At 46.1% G+C, this 20617-nt stretch overlaps 1 protein-coding gene across 1 annotated transcript; it reads left to right on the forward strand.

Annotated features, from left to right (window-relative positions):
• Window positions 1-732: 732 nt before the first annotated feature.
• TNN (tenascin N) lies at window positions 733-17892 on the forward strand. Its single transcript, XM_009872920.1, has 14 exons — window positions 733-1144; window positions 2162-2539; window positions 3339-3602; window positions 4470-4655; window positions 5186-5275; window positions 7250-7513; window positions 9699-9962; window positions 12446-12576; window positions 13092-13224; window positions 14083-14234; window positions 15331-15427; window positions 16135-16302; window positions 16966-17129; window positions 17717-17892. The coding sequence occupies exons 1-14, from the start codon at window positions 733-735 to the stop codon at window positions 17861-17863; spliced, it is 2850 nt and encodes a 949-aa protein (XP_009871222.1). The 3' UTR covers window positions 17864-17892.
• Window positions 17893-20617: the final 2725 nt, after the last annotated feature.

Raw genomic sequence — 20617 nt, forward strand, 5'->3', positions numbered from 1 at the left:
GTGCTGCAGAAGGGTGTCAGCTGTTTTCCAGCTGCATGCAGGCATGTCTAGTCCGTCCCAGTGACACCTGTGCTGTGGTCCACTTCTCTTAGCCGATCTCCTTTCTTAAGGAAGCGTTCTACACTTGCAGCCCCTGTAGAAACTGAAACTTGGCATACCCTTCAACGCCTTCCTGAAAACATTTCCACCCATGCCTGAAGTCCTGGGAAAAATACCTCATGGTGTGACGTGTGTAAAGTGAGCAGAACTACCTCCTGAACTTCCTGTACCAAAACATCGGAGTTAGCTCTCTGAATTTTTCATGGATGCAGCATCAGCACAGTTATCATGCTTCCAGTTGAAAATGCAAGCTACTGGAGGTTGCCATGGCCTAGAAGTTAATCAGTAGTACAGATCATAGCAAGGGAAACTGATACAGTGTCAGTTATAACTGCAGGGGAATGAGGAGTGCTGTGGCATAAGTAAGAGTTGCAGGGGACCATGATACTGAGCCTCATATGAAAGTTGCAAACTTGAAGTTCCAAGTGTCAAGAAGCTCTTTTTCTATCTAGTTCATCCAGTGTGTCTCTTTTCCAGGTACTTACCAACCTAGTACTAAATCACGGCAAACCAAATAATTTATCTTTTAGAAAATCATGAAAACCAGCTTTATGATCACACTTTTTCCATGTTTTTCTTTCTGAAAGCAACTGTGCTGTTTGAGGGTGAGTTCTTCCTCTGAAAACCTGCTGGATGGATTTCCAGAGCTGGTTTGCCTTCCCAATGGGGGTATTGCTGTGCTGTGCTCTTCAGACATCTGCTGTTCAACATCTTGCATCTCACAACCGCACGAGCAATAGTCAAAGAATATCCTTCAGCCACTCCTATAAGATTGACCTGCCCACGTCCTCCCAGATGAAGGTGGAAGTAGATCCATTACAGAATGAAGACAACAGTGGGGTGCAGCTAGATCCTGGAGAGGCTGAGGAAAATGAAGAGCAGAACATAGTCTTTAGGCACAACATCCATGTGCACGCACCCAAAGATGACTGTGAAAGTTTGAGCCACATTAAGGATCTGTTTGAAAGGATGGAGAAGCTTGAGAAAGAAGTGGCAGAGCTGAGAGAAGTTTGCAGCCCTCAGAAGTGCTGTGGGGGAAACGAGAGTAAGTAACAATTGTAGTATCTGATCTTACATTCCAGAGACAGCCTATTTACTGCAGAGATTTGGGGACTGGAATCCATTGTCGAGGTTATTGGGGGTTCTCTGCGACTGAAATGCTTAAGATGGGATGGTGCTGTGCGTTCTGTGATGTGAAAGGAAATCTGAAGGATCCAAAATGCAATAGTACATACCATTTCTGGAACCAGTGCAGGGGAGATCGCCCCAGGCGTCTCCCAGAAGTGGAAGGGATCAAGTCCTGAGTTTCACATATGTGGGAGGATTTGATGGAGGAATTTCTGGAGGACAGGAGTGTGGAAGATGAGGGAGACATTTCTTATTACTGTCTTTTCCTTTCTCATTTTTGCCTCCAGAATTTTGCAGTTGTGGAGAATTTATCTTTTACTTCCTCCTTGATAACTGACTAAAGAAGAGCAGAGTTTATGATGATGATGATGTTTTGTGGTGGCCGCTGGTTCTGCCTGTAATCAAAGTTTCATACTGCATGGCCTCTAAGAAAAGATTTGACAGAGTGGTTTTGTTTGGGGAGTGGAGACAGAAGTGCAAGCAAAGTCTTTGCTTACATGAAGAATACAGGTGTATAGCAAAAGTCAGTAATGTGCTCTCCATCTTTATCGTGAGAAATGGTGAGCTTAAAGTGCAGACAGGAAGATTCGGGTTAGAGGCTGTGAAAAGCTTTCTCACTGACTCTCTGGGGTGGTCGTGGAATCTGCATTCATGCTGCCTGCGGACAAGTGTGTTGGGAAGGGCAGGGTTGGGGCTGATCCCTCCTTTGACCTGGGGCAGAGGGACAAGGTGATGTCTTCAGGTCTTTTTCAGCCCATATTGTCCAATGATACTTACACTTTTAATGACCTTGAACACACCTTTGCACTACCTGTCCATTGCTGTATTCCTAATTTGTTCTTCTTTTGTTTTTTTCTTCTTTTTTTTAAAATTTATTTTCTCTCATATGTGTGTCACACTTTTTTTTTGTGCATCCTGGTGCTACTCTGGCCAGGAATGTCACACTGCAGCGGCCATGGAACTTTCCTCTCTGAGACTTGCAGCTGCAAATGTGCCGAGGGCTGGGAGGGCAAGGACTGCTCCCTCCCCAGCTGCCCCAGCCACTGCAGTGGCCGAGGGCGTTGCGACGGTGGGAAGTGTATCTGTGATGATCTTTACTTTGGTGAGGACTGCAGCCAGCAGCTCTGTCCTGAGAACTGCAGTGGCAACGGGATCTGTGACACCGCCAAGGGGGTCTGCCAGTGCTACGAGGAGTTCATTGGAGAGGACTGCAGCGAGAAACGATGTCCTGGGGACTGCAGTGGCAATGGGTTCTGTGACACAGGAGAATGCTACTGTCATGATGGCTTCTTCAGCCTTGACTGCTCCCAGGGTAAGACGTTACCTGACTTACTTGTCCCTTCTTTCAATCCGAGTTTCTCTCTCTACCTCCCATAAACACTTTGTTAATCCTGCTGGTAAGCCAAGCCTGGGGTCACCAAGTTCTTCTCAGAGTTCTTGCTGGGCTAGGGGTTGCTTGCTGGTCCTTGTCTTCGAGACTTGCCTGGAAAACTTTGAGAAGTTAGGGAATAACCAAACGCCGAGCACCCTCAGTAAGGATTTGCAGTGACCTTACTCACAGGACTTTTCTGCTCCAGATCATGTCTCATCTCTCAGGCTTGATCTCAAGTGTTCCGTGTCAAAACTTCCCTCCTCCTACTCTGTCCAGAGACGTTCCTTTGTCGCTCTAGCGCTATTCTTCCCTGTCAGTAGACTGAGATTTTTGCTGCTCAGGCAGCAGCACTGTTACAGAGGTAGCAAGCAGAAGAGTTTCTCCCAGAGCAGAAACAGTTCTCCCAGAGACCTGTTGCCCAGCCAGCTTCTCCCAAAGGGCGGGCTGGGTCCAGCCTTGGATCCTCTTCCTTACACAACACTTGCAGCTGTTATACAGGCGGTGCAAGTGGCTTCTGTTCTCTGAGTGCGCAAGCGCTACAGAGTTGAGTCACATAGCCCAATCTATTTTGCTGCTGTTTCTGAGCACTGCACCTCAACTCCTACTTAAAAACTTGCTGAAGTCTAAAGCAAGTGGTTTCCATCTCTCCATATTCAAAACAGGTTTAAAAATATTTCTTGCTTGGCCATGTGAAAAGACATCATCCTTGTTGCAATGTTTTTCTTTGTTTCTCTTCTAGTGCTTGCTCCTCAGAACCTGCAGCTGCTAAACTCCACGGAGACCTCTCTGGCTGTCAGCTGGGATTCGGTGGTTGATGTGGATAGTTACCTCGTTAGCTTTTATCCATTGGGATCTGAGATGTTGATGAAACAAGTCCATGTGACCAAAGAGCAGCTTGGGTATGAGATTGTGGGTCTCCGCCCTGGCACCATGTACAATGTCACGCTTCGTCATGTGAAGAAGGGGATTGCCAGTGAGCCCAAGTATCTACAAGCAAGTACAGGTAGTATTTTCCCCCAGAGTCAGAAGTTACAGATCTATAAAATTTGATTCAAACATGCTGAGTGCATTGTTTGGCTTCACAGGTTTGTAACATCCTGTCTGAGCGCTGGAAAGCACTTTCTCTTCCCAGCCTCAGTTGCTGTTTTTCTCTTTGTTCTTTTCTGGAGAATCTGTTCCCAGATATGTATCATTAGGGCTGAATATATTGCAAATTTCCCTCTATCTTGTCCAAATCCTACTTGCACTGACAGCCCTGAATCCCAGGGTATCTGTAACGTTGCTTGCTGCAAGAAGAAATGGAAGCGTGCAAGGCAAAGCCAGCATGTTATTATGAATAATGCGCTGTTTGGCTGGATACAGAGGGAACTTTAAAGTAGGCAGGACATCGTTCCTAGGTACTAATCTGCCAGCCATGCCTGCAGCTGTAAGTTTTTCTCATAGTCCCTTTCCAAGACTGAATGAGCTTGATGCTACTATGGTTTGGAAGTTGAGTGTGGGAAGACTGCATATTTGAAGTAGTCTCTTGAGAAGCGAAATGCCATTTTGTTAGCAGCTGATATTATGCTTTCTGCTGTACTTGGCAAAAACATAAAAAAATTTGGTTATTTTGACATTTTTCTTATTTCTAGCACAACAGGTGGGAGCCGAGAGGCAGAAAACTCTTGAGTTGGAGTGTTACCATGGATAAAACTAAGCCTGTTGAAGTAATGATTGTGCTGTACTTGCTTAACTCTTTGGTTTGGCTGAGGAAAATGTCTCTCAGAGCAGATGACTGGGCAGGGAGGAGGACTATTTAGCAACTTTGTATCTTATATTTACTTTTTCGTGCTGATGCTGCTTCCTCACGGCCTTGTGCTCTCTTTCCCAGACCTGTCTGCACTCAATGCCATCTGGGTGACGGACGAGACGGAGCAGTCCCTGGAAGTGGAGTGGGAGAACCCACCAACAGAGGTGGATTATTACAAGCTGAAGTTCAGATCCCTGGCAGAGGTGGATGAGAAACAGGTTATTGTACCCAAAAGCAATGACCCTAAGAGCAGACACATCGTGACTGGTGAGTACTTGTGGAATATTCCAAACTGGGCAGGGCAGGAAGAAGTGGCAGGAACGATTGACAGTCAGAAGTGGGACATCCCGGGATGATATTCTCTAGCCCTGGTCAGTGGATGACCAGCTTTCCTTCACCTTATGTGTGCTACAAACCAGAGGTCTGTTGGTGTCCCTCCACCCATAATGATGGGTTCTACACAGGGAGAAAGCCTCAATGCCCTGTGGATAGCAAGTTTCGAGGCATATTCATTCAGCTTTAATTCTGTCCGTGTTAGAAATAAAGTATATTATTCTGTTTCTCTCATATTATGGAAATCTCCATTTACTGTAGTTAATGTATTCCCTAAAGGCAAGCCTAGACCAAAAGTGCTACCAAGGCATTCTTAAGACAGAAGGAAGTTAGCTAGAAATCTAAACTTTTAAGTTGCTCTCTGCTACAAGCCTACAACTGGATAGACTAAACAAAATAGCTTTCTGTAAGACAAATTACTGTCTTCCCTAATTGTTCATAATGCTTCCTCTTGCTCTTTGCAGGCCTGAAACCTGGCACAGAGTATGAGGTCACTGTTGTACCTGTGAAAGACGATACAGAAGGGAAGCCCTCCTCAGTGAGCGGTAGGACTGGTATGTGGAAAATTTCTTTTACTATTGTGATGTTACTACCATGTTTGGGTAGATCTGTCAAAATCACAGCCCAAAAGGTGCGCAGTTGGCTGTTGCTTCATGCATGACTTGCAGCCAGGTCTGCTTGTATCTTGTTTAAGGTTGTCAATGCTGTATGTTAAACACTAAACCCAGCCCTAGCTCAGTCTTTTGCCTTGGTTTGAAATCTACGGTAACTCCACCCTTAACTTGATTAATGGCTCCAGCCAGGCACAGGACAACCATAGTAAGCTGGCCTGTGTATGGTACAACAACCCTCGAACAAGCCCAAGCTAGGTCCAGCAGTAACTCAAAGTTTGCTGCTTCATGACTTCCTTCACTAGATCCTTGACAGGATGTCGTCGCTGAAATCTAGCGCACATGATTTTTGACCTGGGTATGGCTCTTTGTGGATCCTCTGGAGAGCTGCCGCTGACTGCCTCACAGCTGTTAGCTGCTTCTGCTGTGTCTGATCTCTGAGCCCAGGAGCAATAAGGAAGAGGATAAGTTCTTCTTCCTTCCTGTATTGCCTGGCTCCAGCATTATTTTTCTTTTCATCAAGCTGAACAGAATAGTTGAACTAGGGAGGAGATGAGCACACCATTGCGAGGCCTAGGGGCTACAGCTGCCGCTGCTTTGTGGTCTGATACACCTGCCCCATGGAGGTGCACTTGTGCTTGTCCAGTGGACTGCGCAGTGGCACAGCCCTCACGTTCCTGGAGTACCTTGTGTCTTTGCCCGTCACTCATCACGTGGCTGAAGAGGCTTCAGCTACTTGCTGGCCCTTTGGGGTTGAAGCTTTCCATCGGTTTATCTTGTAACAGAGCCCAAGTCAGACGTAGCCATCTCCACCATGGGGAAAGCACAGAAATGTCTTTAAGCTGACTTCTACTCCAGCTGTATGTTCAGTACAGCTCAGAAGTTCTGGCAGATTCTGCTGTTACTTGAGTTGTTATTTTTCCTGTAACTGGCAGTCTGGCCATTCCACGCCTGAATGTTAAAGCAGATCTGGAAATCACTGATGCTTCAAGCTCTTAAAAAAAAAAAAAAAAAAAGGCAGAATATTTTTGAGCTATTATATTGCAAAAAAGAGCTTGAAGAATTTTGAACTCTCATTCTACCTGTGAGATTCTGGAAACTCTGAAGTTCAGCTCTCCTGTGAAAGGGTAGGCATGCTGCATCCAAAGACTGAAAAATCCCACATCAGACCTGACAGTCCTGAGGTTGTGTTGTGTGTTGTCAATTATCCTATTAAAAGAAAGTGGAATTATAACAACAAAACCTACAACCTCCACTCTTCCACTGTAAGGCTGCTCTTCCCCATGTAGATTCTATTATTTGGAACACCCTTAGCTTGTGTTTCCAAGCTGTTCTTCACAGACATGGGGGCTGCGAAACTTCTTAAAAGTGAGAAAAATTATCCACAATGAGTAATCCTGCTCGTGTTCTTATGTAACCCCTGGAATTTAGGAGCTGTGACTAAGACAAATACCAGCTATAGCAAGAGCTACCACTAAACTCTGATTCATTACTTAAAATAGAAGAAGCCCTGGGGGAGTGCGAGAAACAAATCTGTGGGGTAGACAGAAAGGGAAGAGCAACAAAGGGTTGAGAGAGAAAGGATGGGGCATATGCTTGGGACTGTGAGGAGGGTAAGCAGTAAAGTCATGCTCAAGTTGATATCCACAGAAGGTGAGCAGATAGCCTGCAAGCTCTTACTGCAGGAAAAAAAAAAGTTTCGTCTAAATGGTAGAACAGTCTTGCTTTTTCCCTGCTCTGACCATGCTGGTTTCTCATGGATGCCCTTTTTTCTCGAGGGCCTGTAGAGGGTGATCTAGGTGACTGTGTTTTAGTTGGCCAAAGCAGCAAGGCAAAAATGAAGTTTGCCTGTGTCTGTAGCGGTTTAATTAATTCAGCTGGAGTTTCCTAACCTTGCACTTTGAAATGTTCTCTCAGGAATTGATAGCCCAACCAATGTGGCAACAGACCGAGTGACAGAAGATACAGCTACTGTCTCATGGAGCAAAGTTGAGGCTCCCATAGACAGGTACATGGTGAGATACACCTCAGCTGGTGCGGAAACCAAGGAAATAGGGGTGGGGAGTGAAAATGACATCATTACCTTACGGGATCTGAAGCCAGGCATGGAATATGTCATCCACATCTGGGCCGAGAAGGGGCCTCAGAGAAGCAAGAAGGCAAGCACCAGAGCTGTGACAGGTGAGTTGTAGCAGCAGCAGTGGAGGGACGTGAGTTTAAATTTCAAGCTTCTTCATCAATTTTCCTTGTTTTACTAAAGCTTGTCCTGGTTTGCACAAGTTTTTAGTGAGGAAAACAATTCATGTTGTTCTTCCTAGTGTGGCTGAACAGGTCTCCAGCTCAGCTTGAAGACTGTTTTGAGTCCTGTTGTGGACAGACCCTATGGCAAGGCACCAGTTCTGTCAGTACAGAGAACAGTGAAACACAGCCAAAACTAAAGCCTCGTAACTGGAATGCATAATTTGTGACTTGCCTTAAAATGCCATAAACCACCTCCTATCTTTTCTGTGGGTGACTGCTGTAGCCTTTCCTGACAGGACAAGGGACTCGTACACATTTTGCACAGATAGTCAGGACAGAGTGTTCATTAAAAAGGAAAACCAAATCTATTTGGATCACAGTGTACATTAAGAATCATGTGGGGAATCACATCTCCCAAACAGGATATTTGATTGCTGTTCTTTGGTGACAGGGAGTCTCCATCGGAAAGGTGTTCGCAGCAGTGCCCGCAGCTGGATTGGGAAGCTCCTTGAACCAGTGTTTTGCTGAGTTTTATAATCCAGCCAGCCATAGTCCAGTGTGGCTGTGTCAGTTTGACTGATGATTCGCAAATGTCTTATCTGTGTGCAGCCTGCACTTGTACAGCAGAAATTCCTTAGGGGAGTGTTTGGGATGCTCCACTCAGGATGTTAGCCCACACATTTAAGCATATAAATTGGACTAGACACAACAGGACCCGCCTTGGGGAATTTGTAGGACCATCTGAAGTTCCCACCCAGAGAGAATCGGTAAGGATTATTCAAATGATTAATTATGAAGCTTAGTCAATCACTTACTTTCAGATTGGTCCATTGTCTCAGGCCAGCTCGTGTTGTCATTGATCAAGGTGACTCGATGGGAAGGTCCTGGCACACGCAGGGAGTTCAGGAGTTAAATGCACTGCCTGTGCATACAGGCACAGCCCATACTCAGCTGCAGTGCACTTATAACTAAAGAACAAACTTGATTTTCATATCACTTGATTTTCGTATCACACAAGAAAATCATACGCTTGATTTTCTTGCCAGAGGTGAGAGTCTTATACTGCTAACTAGCTGAGCTGTCATTATTCAGATACATGTTCCCAGTGTGCTGCTCTAGGGTGACACCAGCAAGCCTGAGCATCTTTCATTAGACTAAGAAGTAATGTATTTTCATCTCATAAAATAGGTGAGATTAGTACGCACAAGTAGAAAATCGCAATTTTTACCATAGCTAATGTGTGGTAAATCATAGTGCGGCTAAGCTGATGTGTGGTAAATGACAGTGTGGCTGTCATAGTTGTCTGTTTCTGCCCTGGAGTTTAGAGCCTGCAGCAAATAAACCAGAATAAGAAATGATATTCCAGTAATTTGGGAGGCTTCTGCAGATCCTTCGTTGCTTAGGCTGCTAAGATGTATTTAACAGTTCAGTGAAAAAAAACCAACCAAACCCCACAAAAAAATCCCCTAAACAACAAGAAAAAATTACGTTGTGTGTAAAAAGTCATGAGTTGTTGGGCTGTCCTGGAAGAGCCACATTCCTGCATGCTGCGTTGTGACAGTGATTTGAAGTTTGTGAAATCTAGTGTCATGTTTCCATCTGTGAAAAGGACAGGGGAAGGATTGTAATGGGAGGAGATCGCAAGCGACGTAATAGCTCAAAAGGAGGCTGATAAAGGGGAGCAGAGTATTGGTGCTGCCTCAGTGTCTCGCGTCCTTTTTCTTTGCCTCGCTGTATCTGTCTGAGCCAGGACTCCAGGGCCAAGCATGCTCCCAAATGACTGGTCTAATGGGTCTCTCTTACGGTTCTTAAGAATTTAGGTCTGACAGAGCCTCAAATTTCAGTTGGAGATACTTCTGCACAGTCATTCTTCCCTGTATCTCTACTTGATATTACCTCTGAGGCCTTTGTCTGTGCACGTGCGTTAATGACTTACCTTGTCTTACTCCAGTTCTGTGTTGTTAGGAGCAAGTGTGGTGATGAGGCGCTGAGACCCAGAAAAGCTATAGATGAGTTAGTCCATATCATTCATGAAGGCTGGATCACGAGGCATTGGAAAGCAAAGGTTTTAAGAAGAGCATGTGTGTCTTTTAGTTAACCCCGCTTTTTGTTCTGCACTTCGCAGAGATGGACAGCCCAAAGAATCTGGTAACTGGCCAGGTGACAGAGGACTCGGCCACCATCTCCTGGGATAGAGTCCGAGCTCCTATAAACAGGTATGTGGTGAGCTACGCTTCTGCTGATGGAGACACCAAGGAAATAGAAGTGGGGAAGGACAGAAGCATTGCCACCCTGACAGGACTGGAACCAGGCATGAAGTTCACCATCCAGCTCCGGGCAGAGCTGGGAAGCAAGCAGAGCAAGAGGGCAAGCACTGCCATTGTGACAGGTAACTGTGAGCAGAAGGGAAAGGAAACGGGGCAGAAGGACCTTAGTCTCTTGTTATTTTACGTTTTATGGTCTCTCTTTGCGTTACTGGGTACTGAAGGTGCACAGTGATAAGTGTGTGAGTACAGACTACTGTAACAGAGGCTGCTGCTATGGGTGATCAGAGAAGAGGGGAGATGTAATGTGAGTGATGGCAGCTGGTGCTACCCAGTTTATTTCATGAGTCCCTAGTCAAAAGCATGTGGTCCTTCATGTGCTGTTATGAAGCCAAAAAATAATAAAGGTTTAAACAACCAAAGTTAAACCATTTTAGAATTGGTGACATTTAAAAATAATGGCCTGCCCTCTGACTTGTGACCTTAGACTGGTCCTAGGGGGCTGCCAAGAAGGCTTAAATCTGTCTGTTCAGTCTAGCCATAAGGATTTTGGTGTAGTGGGAATATTTCAGGGTCACTCCATGTCCATCGGCCTTGCTAATGTACTTTTTTTCTGAGTTTATGAATCAAGCCAGTGTGTGATGAGCAGCTGAAGCTTGGATTTAGGGCAGGATGCCCTAAATGATGGGGACAAATGGAGGCCAAAAGACGGAATCTATCCAGAACTAGAAATGCAATGAGAGTTCCATTTGAATTTGTTGTTTCTGAACTGGAACGAAAATGAAGTAACTTAAGTTTCCCCTGAAATGAAACTGCTGGGAGAGGGAACGTGCTTAGCATTAGCAGGGGTGTTTTTGAAATAGCTGCACGAGAAGCCCCATGTACTTTTTGTGTGTGTGTGTTTTATTTCCAAAAGTAATGACACCTTTGCCAAAATAATACAATTTCTGAGGGAAAAAACCCCCCAAACCACCATTTTCTTGCTCAGGATGATGACTAATAATTGTCCAGCGTTAAAACCGGCCGTGGGAGGGAGCTCTTCTGCCGTGGTGCCTGCACGCGTGGACACTTCTGACTGGCCGTTAAGAGCAGCGCTGTGAAACTGGGCTCTGAGCCTGCTCTTGCTTCCCCTGATGGATTTGGTACATTTTAGCTCCCTCTTCTGTCCAGCGGATGTATACATATAGCGAGCTACTCGCCGAAGGTTTTTAGGTCATTTTACTTAAACTAGTCGTTTAGATCATTTAGATAATAAACTAATACTTAACTGACGAGTCTGACGAAAGGTAGTTGTCAGTTATAATGAATAGCCAGTGTTTTAAACAACGTGCGGTTGAACTTTGGTGTTACTGTCCCTGTTGTTCTTATATTTGGTAGTTCGCTTTCTTCCTCTATGACGTTGTATCCGTTTCAGCGATAACCCTATGCACGAGGAATGCAGCATTTCCTGGAAGAAGCCACATTGCTCCACTCTTCTCATTTATTTGTGATAGACATAGCTTGGCCTTGGCTTTTTCCATGGCCTTTTCACAACTGTAATATTTCACTGATGCATTCTAATTGTTATGCTTATCCTCATAGCACTCTTCAAGATTTGGGAAGTGTTGTTGCCTGATTTATATGGAGAAGAACTTAATCAAAGGACAATGACATGCCCGTAGTCCCCCAGGGACATTTGTGAAAGAGCAGGGAATTGAGATGAATTATTCAGTTATAGTTTGCTACAGACGCAGGTGTACTTCAAGGCTGGAGCACTCTTCCTTGAAGGCCAGCACTGTGAACCAAGAACCTTCTCTCTAAAACTTGGAAAGCCAGACAAGCTTTAATCCTTAAATTGTTTTCCTTAAAATCCTCCTAATATATAGAAGATATAGAAGTGCAGGGTGAAAATTAGGGAGAGGCTGCTTCCATTTTTGTTTCTTCCAGCTGAGCTTTAGAAATTGCTTTAATCCTGAGGAGAGCACTGTTATCTCATAAGACTTTTTGGCAACTGCTGTGAACTGGCATTGCCTCAAAATAATTCAGTTCTTCTGCTCATGCTGGACTTGGGCAGTCTGACTGCCCAGGAAAAGTCTGGCTAAGCCTTGGATGTCAGTGAAGGAGCTTGTGTCCCATATACAGCACGGGCTGACCTGTGAAGCTGTGGATTTCTTTGTATTCCTGTGTTTACTAAAGAAGGCTGAAGCAAGACAACAATAAAGCTTGTGAAGTTGTTCTTCATCTGCAGTAGGGAAACGAGGGGCAGGGCCTCTCAGCAGACCATGCTAGGGCATTGGTCCAGGAGTGGGGCATAGGGCCCAAACCTGATTTATCTATGAATGCTCCTCAGAGATGAGCCTTATGGAGACTTCTCATGTAGATGTGTCAGGAACTCCTGGGCTTTGTACACTTGAGCCAATTGCAGGGCTCACAAAATATCCTAAACCGGATCCCTAGCGTGTTGCCATGTTTGTCCTAGGCTTCTGCTGCTTACTAGCTCCGAAGGTCACTGGGTGACTTCTGTATTTCTCAGTTAACAGGGTCAGGCACTGAAAGCTCAGTCCAAGCCCTGCACTGCAGTTGCTGTCTTTCATTTATGCAATGGGACTTGAATTTTCTTTTTCAATAGAGATTGATCCTCCCAAGAACCTCCGGGTATCAGATGTGACTCGTTCTACTGGGGTGGTTACCTGGACTCCTCCTGCAGCACAGATTGATGGCTACACTCTGACCTACCGGGGTCGAGATGGCACAAGCAAGGTACAGTTGATTCCTCAGCTCGGCAGGCCCCACGGAAATCACCCCTGTGATTAAGAGCTCTACGGCTTAGGTCTTGTGGGTATATGGATCACAGAAAAGCAATTTTGAGGGAAAATCTGTGCTATCCACAGCTTAGGGAGGGAGACCTTAAGGAAGATGTGCTATTGTCATGAGTAGAAGCTGTTGGAGGGACTTTGTGACAGTGGAACACCTCTTCCCAACAGATCTCCAGGTGCAGAGAACACGTTTGCCTCTTCATTTCACTTTTCTAGCTTGTTATTACCTGAAGGGAAGCACTCACCAGGGATAGGGTCCTTAGTGTCCTAAGTGTTTCTTGCCCCAAATCTTTCTACTGAGGTGCTAAGACTCTATGTTTCAAGGATCTACAGTGAAGGTGCTTGTCTGAACTCTACAAGAAAAGCCTGTAAATGCATATGGACTGTGAGGCACCGTGATCCAGACAAGCTAAATGCTATTCAGACTTGGTTTGACCTTGGATCTGTTTTATTTGGCAGGAAGTACAGCTGAGTCCTAGCGAGCAACAGTTTGTGCTGGAAGGGCTGGAACAAGGAGCGAGGTATACCATCTCTGTGATGGCCTATAAGGGAGATCACCAGAGCAGAAAGACAGACGGTGCCTTCTCAACAGGTAGGAATTGGCCTTGGATGTCACACCTTTCCCTGTGCTCTGCACCTGTTGTGCTTTCTGCTAGAGGTCAGAGATGGAGTTCGTGTTCCACAGGTACATTGGGAAACTCTGTGATCATAAGCAAACCATCTAACAAATCAGTGCTGTCTCTTCTGGCTAGGTGTCTGTTCTAAGCCACGCCATCTGGAGGCTTGGGAACAGTGGGATGGTGTGAGTGGAGATCACCCACACTGGTGGGTGCTGCTGGCGAACCTTGCTAGCCAAGTGTGGGACAAAGCCTGCTGGTGAGATGCCAGCGGGCAGGAGAGATGATAATATGGTAGAGATCTTTCTGGAGCATCCTAGTAATGGTAAGGCACAGCTGTTTGAGTACTCTCAAGGCAGTGGGCAGCTGCCCAGGTTGTTTTCAGAGGTTGGGAAATGCACACCAAAGTGGCAACAAATCAAACAAAATCTCGTGTCAGCTTGCTGTGGGAGCCTCTCATACTGTGCCGGAGCCCACAGGGGTTCCCAACTGCGGGCAAACTGTGAAGTGCAGAGGAATTCAAGTCCCTGTTTACTGACACTGCCGCCTTCACAAACAAGGGCTCCTCTTCCTGCTCTCACTGTGACCCAAGCTCTTGGAGCCTCTGGGGACTCCATCCATGTGCCATGTGCCAGACAGTGGGGCAGGCTGCCAGCAGCAACCTGCTCATGCGACTGGACGCGGTGTGAGTGCACAACAGGGACTGCTGTTTGCCTTATTCCTCTCCCAGTACTGTTGTCCTTACTTAGGAGGTTCCTAAAGGTGTGAAATGCCTCCTCCACCTCTATGGCCTGCTTTGCTGATGCGAAGTTTTGCCCCTTCTGTTCTCACAGTTAGCATCCTCTACCCGTATCCTGTGGACTGCAGCCAGGTGCAGCAGAATGGAAAGGCCTCCAGCGGCACGTACACCATTTACCTGAACGGGGATAGCAGCAGGCCGATGCAGGTGTACTGTGACATGACCACTGATGGAGGCGGGTGGATAGTGAGTGATTCTCTGCCCCCTTGGGTTTTTTTTTGTGAATGTAAGCAAGTGGACCTGTACTGGTGTTAGCTGAGGCTCCTTCTTCTCTGCTGCACTACTGTGTTTCAGCTCTGCCTTGATGGAGTGACATGTTTTGAGAAGGATGGTGGACGCTGATCTGCCCCCTCAGACTGTCAGTAGGAATACTGTGGGAGGCTGAATGGCTCAAAAGCTTTTTCATTGTTTGGTCTTGAATGTCACACAGGCTCATATTACTGCTGATTGAGGGCAGTAACAGAGTTATGACAGCTTCATGTGTCCCCTCTTGTCAGTTGGGTCATGGGAGTTGTCTAGGAGGTTGGATTCAGCCCTGTCATAAGATGAGGCAGTACAGCTTAATTTAACTGCCTTTCATAATGAGTTAATTAAGTTTATACCACAGTATAAGGTTATGTGTATGGACAGTTAATGGAGTTCAGCTGATGCCTGTTAGTATTTTAAGTGCTAGTGAGCATGTAGCTGGACTCTGACCACACAGTAGTTGTTGAGTGGCTCAAAGGAATCTGGAGGCAGAAGCATAGATGCTTTAAGGTGGGGAATGTGTATGAAGTGAATGGATATGGAGTGAATTTGAGGTTCTGTGGTAGCTGTCTCCCTAAACAACTGAATAAAAATATCTTTATTCCCTTTCTCACCTTTAATTTTCAGTGATAAGTGATTTTTCCCCACTGAAATAATTGTTGTACCGCTACCCAAGTCCCTCTGATTTTGGTGAAGTTTAGAAACCCAAATGTCCCGTGGATCTTGTCTCTAAGCCCATTTTGTCTATATGTTTAGGTCATGCTCAGATTTGTGATGTCCATAGGCATTTGTGGAAAGGGAGCTGTAAAATCTGCATAACTAATTATTCACCCCAGTGCTTATGTGCAGTCAGAAGATGGAAATGAATTGCTTTGTGTACCCTGCTGAGGTGCAGTGTACCGTCACTGGTGTCGTCTGTGCCTGAATGCTTCACATGTTGTCTGTGTTTGAATCAGGATGAGTGTTTCTCATCCCTGTCCTCCTTGTCTCTCCTCAATCTGCCATGAACTCTGACTCAGCAATCCTTGCTTTGCAGGTGTTTCAGAGGCGGAGCAATGGTGAGGTGGATTTCTACAAACGCTGGAAAAATTATGTGGAAGGCTTTGGAGATCTCACTGGGGAATTTTGGCTTGGTACAGTACATGGGCATGACCAGTGAAGAGCTAAGGATTAGCTTTGTAGAAGCACCTAAATGCTGAAATATCCAACCCCCTGAGCCTGCAGTCTTGACCTGTTAGCTTTTGTGTCTTCCCTGAAATGCCAGTGAAGCACTGAGGGATCTCTAAAGGCCTACTAAGTATTTCCACTGGCATCTCCTGGGCTCTGGAGCAATCTCGGAGCAAGCCAAACTCTGGAAAGGTTTATTGCAAGCTTGTGTGTTCCTGTGAGAGGGAAAATAAAACAATTGCACTCATGAAAGCAGGAAGACCAAGATACTACACAGAACTTTGTGTACTCGGTCATTTTTTTGTCTGTCTTGTTCTGTCAGCGAACTTTGTGCAGATCAGAGAGTCCAGCACTAAACAGGTCAAGGTCTTTGGAGCAAGGGTCTTTAAATGTTCTAGGGAAAATAGTGTTGCACTACAGCCAGCCTTCTGCTGGTTTAGGCTGGTTTGTTAGTTTTTGTTTTTTTCCTAATACTGCTGTCTCTTGCCACAAAATGAAACAAGACAGCATCAACTTGGCAACATATCATGACAGCATCAAGCAGGCAAGGAAGGAGGCAGGAAGTAGCTGGTTTAACCAAAGTGGCCACAGAGGGAGAGTCTAGCACTGCAAAGGTGAACAGGCTTTTCCCTTTTAAGAGTTGGGTCTTTTTTGTTGTTTTGTTTTCTTTTAGGTCTTGACAAGCTGCACAATCTCACAAGCAGCAGCCCTGTCCTCTATGAGCTCCGTGTGGATTTGCGGGCATCCAACGAATCCGTCTATGCTGTCTATGACTTCTTCCAGGTTGGCTCAAGCAGAGACAGATACAGGCTCTCAGTGGGGAATTACAGAGGCAATGCTGGTGAGGAGTGCCTTGTACTTGTGCTGTCTGCTCAGCACAGGGAAGCAAATGCTGCATGTTTGTTTTGCCAGTAGTGTGGGAGCTATTCCATCAGGTTAGATCAGGTGTGGTTCTCTTTGAGAAGTCTTTATGTCCAAGAAAGACTGAGGAGAGTGTGCCTATAGGCCTGTCTCTTGTTGAAGACAGGAGAAAGAATTGATTTTTTTATAGGGAAGAGAGGGCTCTGTAAATCAATGCAACACCAGTTGAAAAGGCAGACTGGGAAGCATTTTCATGAGGTAACCTCTGCTGATGGGGGAGCAAATTCTGGGGCTCCCCAGACAAGAAGTGCAAAGAAAGTGGCTTTTGTTCAGGATGGGAGATGGTTCAACAGCAGTAGCTGTCTTGGTGCTGGCTTGTGCCGCTCTTAAATCCTTACCATTGCCATAGTGTCCATAGTCTTCCACTTACCCTTTAATAAGCTCTTGCCATAAGGTTTAGATCTTCAGCTGGGACGATCCAGCCCTTGGACATCCCTTCTAATAGCAGAGATTGTTGTCCAGACCTGTCCTGTGCTGTTGCTCTTCCCGTGATGGGCATGCTGTGTTCTGCCTGAAGGGTGTGTAAGCCCTCAGACTAAGCAGCTATAGTCTCTTACTCCTATTTGTATCTTTCATCCCTTAGGGGATGCAATGACCTACCATAACGGCTGGAAGTTCACAACGTGGGACAGAGACAACGATGTGGCTCTCAGCAACTGCGCTCTGACACACCGTGGTGCCTGGTGGTACAAGAACTGCCACTTGGCCAACCTCAATGGGAAATATGGGGAGAGCAAGCACAGCGAGGTGAGTTGCAGAGCTCTGTGTGGTGGTGAGCTCTTCTACCCAGCCTTGGGAGGACACGTGTCTCTCCTCGGAGCAGGAGAGATTAACCAGGCTATCCTAACTCATTTCATTTGAAAGGAAACTAAGTTTTCTAAGGAAACTTAGAGCTCTTACTCTGTCCTCCCTTGATCCAGAGACATGGGCTCACAGCCCTCTGATGCTTGTGGGCAGAGATACTTGAGGTGGGGCTGTCTTGGTTTCTAAGGAGGACACGTAAAAGAACACTCCTTAGGAGCCACACTAGGCTGCCGTCCGACTGTGCCATGTAGCCTGACCTTGGCTTTCATTGCATGCCTTGGTGTGCATCTCATTGGACAGGCTTGTTTTGGGCTTGGAGATGGCTCAGTCCTATTGTGTTCCCAACTGGATAGAGATCTGATTTATACTACAAGTATCTGGAAGACTGATTATAATTACAGTCAAAATCTGGTGAACAATAGCATTTCTGTTTATTGAGGGGGTTAAATGGTTTTTGAGGGGAACAGTGGTAGACTCCTAACGCTTGATCTGGGTGCTTTAGTTAAAGAAATTCCTTGGTGTTTTCCCAGGGTGTGAACTGGGAGCCGTGGAAAGGCCATGAATTCTCCATCCCTTTTACTGAGATGAAGTTCCGTCCTTGGTCTTCCAGTAATGAGCCAGTCCTGGGGAGGAAGAAGAGGTCTCTATCAGGGAAGAGAAAGGAAATCAGGACTTAAATTGGACTCTGTGCAGCACAGTACTCAAAGATGATTATTTGGTATTTCTTAAAGTTAGATTCCGGCAGCTTTCTTCAGTATATTGGAGAAAATTGCTGGCCAACATGCACCCAGAGACTTTGGGATCTACAGCCCAGCCTGCTTCCAGCCTTTGGAGCTCCAGATGAGTGATCTGTCAGAGACTGGGAGGGGACTCGTGGCTCCCCTGGTTGCCTGAACATGACGAAGACCTGTTTGATCCAATATATGCAAATTCTATGAACTTTACATAAAACAAGCTTTAACACAGGCTGTTCTTTCTGAAAACCCAGGCTACTGACTCTGCTTAATTCTTTCCTTCTCTGGTGCCATCTGCTTCATACTTGAAAAAATTAAATTTGAACCCACTAAAAAGTAATAGTCCCCTAGTTTACATCTGGTAGAGCTTTCCTGAGACTATCCCTTCTCCGTGTCTTGGTCTGTGGTCCTCCTTTCCTTTCCCCTCATCAATTGGGGCATGTTCCCTACTCTTTGTGTAGTCAAAGAGCTGGGTTTTGGGAAATGTCAGGCTGCTGTCAAGGCTCATTAATCCAGGTGAGATCTGTAGTCTGAGTCCCTAAACCTCCCCTATCTCATCTCTCCTGGTTAAAGTCCTGCTGTTTTGCTTGTCTAATCTCCCATCCCAAAGAAGAGCCTGAGCAGACATGCAGTATATTCATGTTCCCACTCTTGTGTGATGCCCAGAACAGGGGGAGTTTAAGAGCTGTGATCCTCCAAGCTCTCCTCACCATCCCAAACCTGCCTCTGCATACTGTTTGCCTAAGAGGCCACCTGCAGACCATGAACAAAACTCTCTATGCAACTGTCCCATCTGCCACCTTGTGCTTTTTCATTAGCAGCGTGGTAGTCAGTGATGCTGAAACGCTAATGCTTGTCGTCTGCCTCCAAAACGAGCGTCTCGGAGTTAAACTGATCCTGCATGCTGTCCCTCAGGCCCCAGTGCATGGCTTAACGTTTGGCTGCTTTTTTCCCACACAGCCATAAAGGTGAGTTTTATTTTCTTTCCCTGAGCAGATATTGAAATTTTGAACCACAGCTGCAGCCAGGGAAGAAGTATGAGCTCACCAAATGATGCTTGCTCAAAGGCTTCCTTGTATGAGCCGATTGGAACATGATTGTCCTATGTCTTAATGGCCTTTTCTATCCCAGTGCTAAGCTGAGTAATAAATTTTGAAGAGTCCTTCCTGGACTTTGGAGAAAGTAATAAAATTGCAAATAAAGGAGCTCTTAAATTATTTCTGTCTCTTTGCTTTGGGTGGCAGAATTATTTTTCTTCCCACTTAAACTAAGCCTTCTTTACAGAGCTGGAGCAATACACAGGCCCAGATTAGGGCTGTGAAAATTAGGCCTTTTGGAGTCTGCCCCAAAACAGTGCTGAGGATTGTGTGATCTCTTTGCATCTTAGTACTACAGAGCAGTTGCCAGGACGTGGCTGAGGACGTGAGAGCTAGCTGAAGAGTCGTCTCTCAAAGGTGAGTACTGAATTCTTCATAGTGCTCTCAGGGCTGTGCCTCTCACGTGGGTGGGCAGGCAAAGGCTCACCTGAGCTGCATTAGGATATCGAAGCCCCAGTCTAGGGGAAGGAGGAGACATAACGGAGGGAGGAGAGGGAAGGAAAATCGCACTTAAAGTGTTTTGCAGGCTCTGTGCTAAGAATGTGAGAGAAGGACACAGGAAATCAGTGAGGGTTCTCTACTGTGGTGAAGTGATTTTTGCCCGTTGCCTGTATGTCTGCAGGCAAGGACAGGTTTCGCTATGTTGTTCAGTTAAAAGGCACAGTGTAGACATGAGGATGGTGACTGAGGGGGACCAGAGGACTAGCTTCATATGCAGCTACTCTAAAAGTAAGTGTGTGCTCTAAAAAGCAGCAGGTGTGATTGTTGCCAGCAGCTCTTGTGGAGAGGCAAAACCTGATCCCGTTCTAAAGCTGAATCTTACCTGAGAGCAGAGAATAATCTCTTGAGCGGTATGAGCTTTGTATTTCAGAGGTAAAGGTAAATGGGACACCACTTATTCACAGTTTCTGAGGAGCGTTTACTTGTCCCTCCTAATTACGGCTCCTCTTTAACCCGGAAGGGCAGTCTAAGTGGCAGCTGCAGTCAGTATTGCCGAACAGCCAGAGGATGGCATCATCTCTTCATGCTAGTGCAGGAGAAACTTCCCTCCATCAAGCTGGCCTCCGAGGAAAGACCTTTCGGGGGTTAACCAGAGTCTGTGCTACAGCTTTAGAAACTGGAACTACTCAGAAAATGCAGTTTGTTTGCCTTAAGGAACTGGCTGTTCTGGTTTCAAGTCTTGGGCTGGTTGGGGCAGTCCCGTAAAAATTTCACATCCTCTTAGTTACTCTTATTTTGCTGCAATACCCAGCCCTGTAACAGTGATGCCAAAGGGCCAGAAACCTTTGCCCTGCCCTGAGATCACTTTAGTTTTATAGCCAGTGAGGTTTGCAACGTGCTGAGGGGCAGAATTTGAACCTCGGAAGAATCCTGTCTGCCTTGGCATTACTGTGTTGGTGGGGTATGTCCCATTGCCGAGACCCCCCGGGGCCTGTTTTGACACATCTGGGGTGCAGAGTGGCCAGTGCTGCTGTGGAAGACTCCGGTGAAATGCTGCTGCAGGTGGAGAGGTGGTGGGTTCTTCACCCACTTCCCCAGTGTCCCAGCACTGACACAGGAAGAAGGTGTGCCTCTTTGAGAAGATACTGCACCGTGAATG

This window comes from Apaloderma vittatum, unplaced genomic scaffold (assembly GCF_000703405.1).
Source record: "Apaloderma vittatum isolate BGI_N311 unplaced genomic scaffold, ASM70340v1 scaffold2870, whole genome shotgun sequence".
NCBI classification, from domain to species: Eukaryota; Metazoa; Chordata; class Aves; order Trogoniformes; family Trogonidae; genus Apaloderma; species Apaloderma vittatum.

Excerpts from the sequence above, each read along its gene's own strand:
- TNN (XM_009872920.1), top strand. The coding sequence starts at position 733 with ATGGATTTCCAGAGCTGGTTTGCCTTCCCAATGGGGGTATTGCTGTGC. Across the intron at positions 4,656-5,185 it reads GAGCAGACACATCGTGACTG|GCCTGAAACCTGGCACAGAG; the intron begins GTGAGTACTTGT and ends TGCTCTTTGCAG. Across the intron at positions 17,130-17,716 it reads GGGAGAGCAAGCACAGCGAG|GGTGTGAACTGGGAGCCGTG; the intron begins GTGAGTTGCAGA and ends GTGTTTTCCCAG.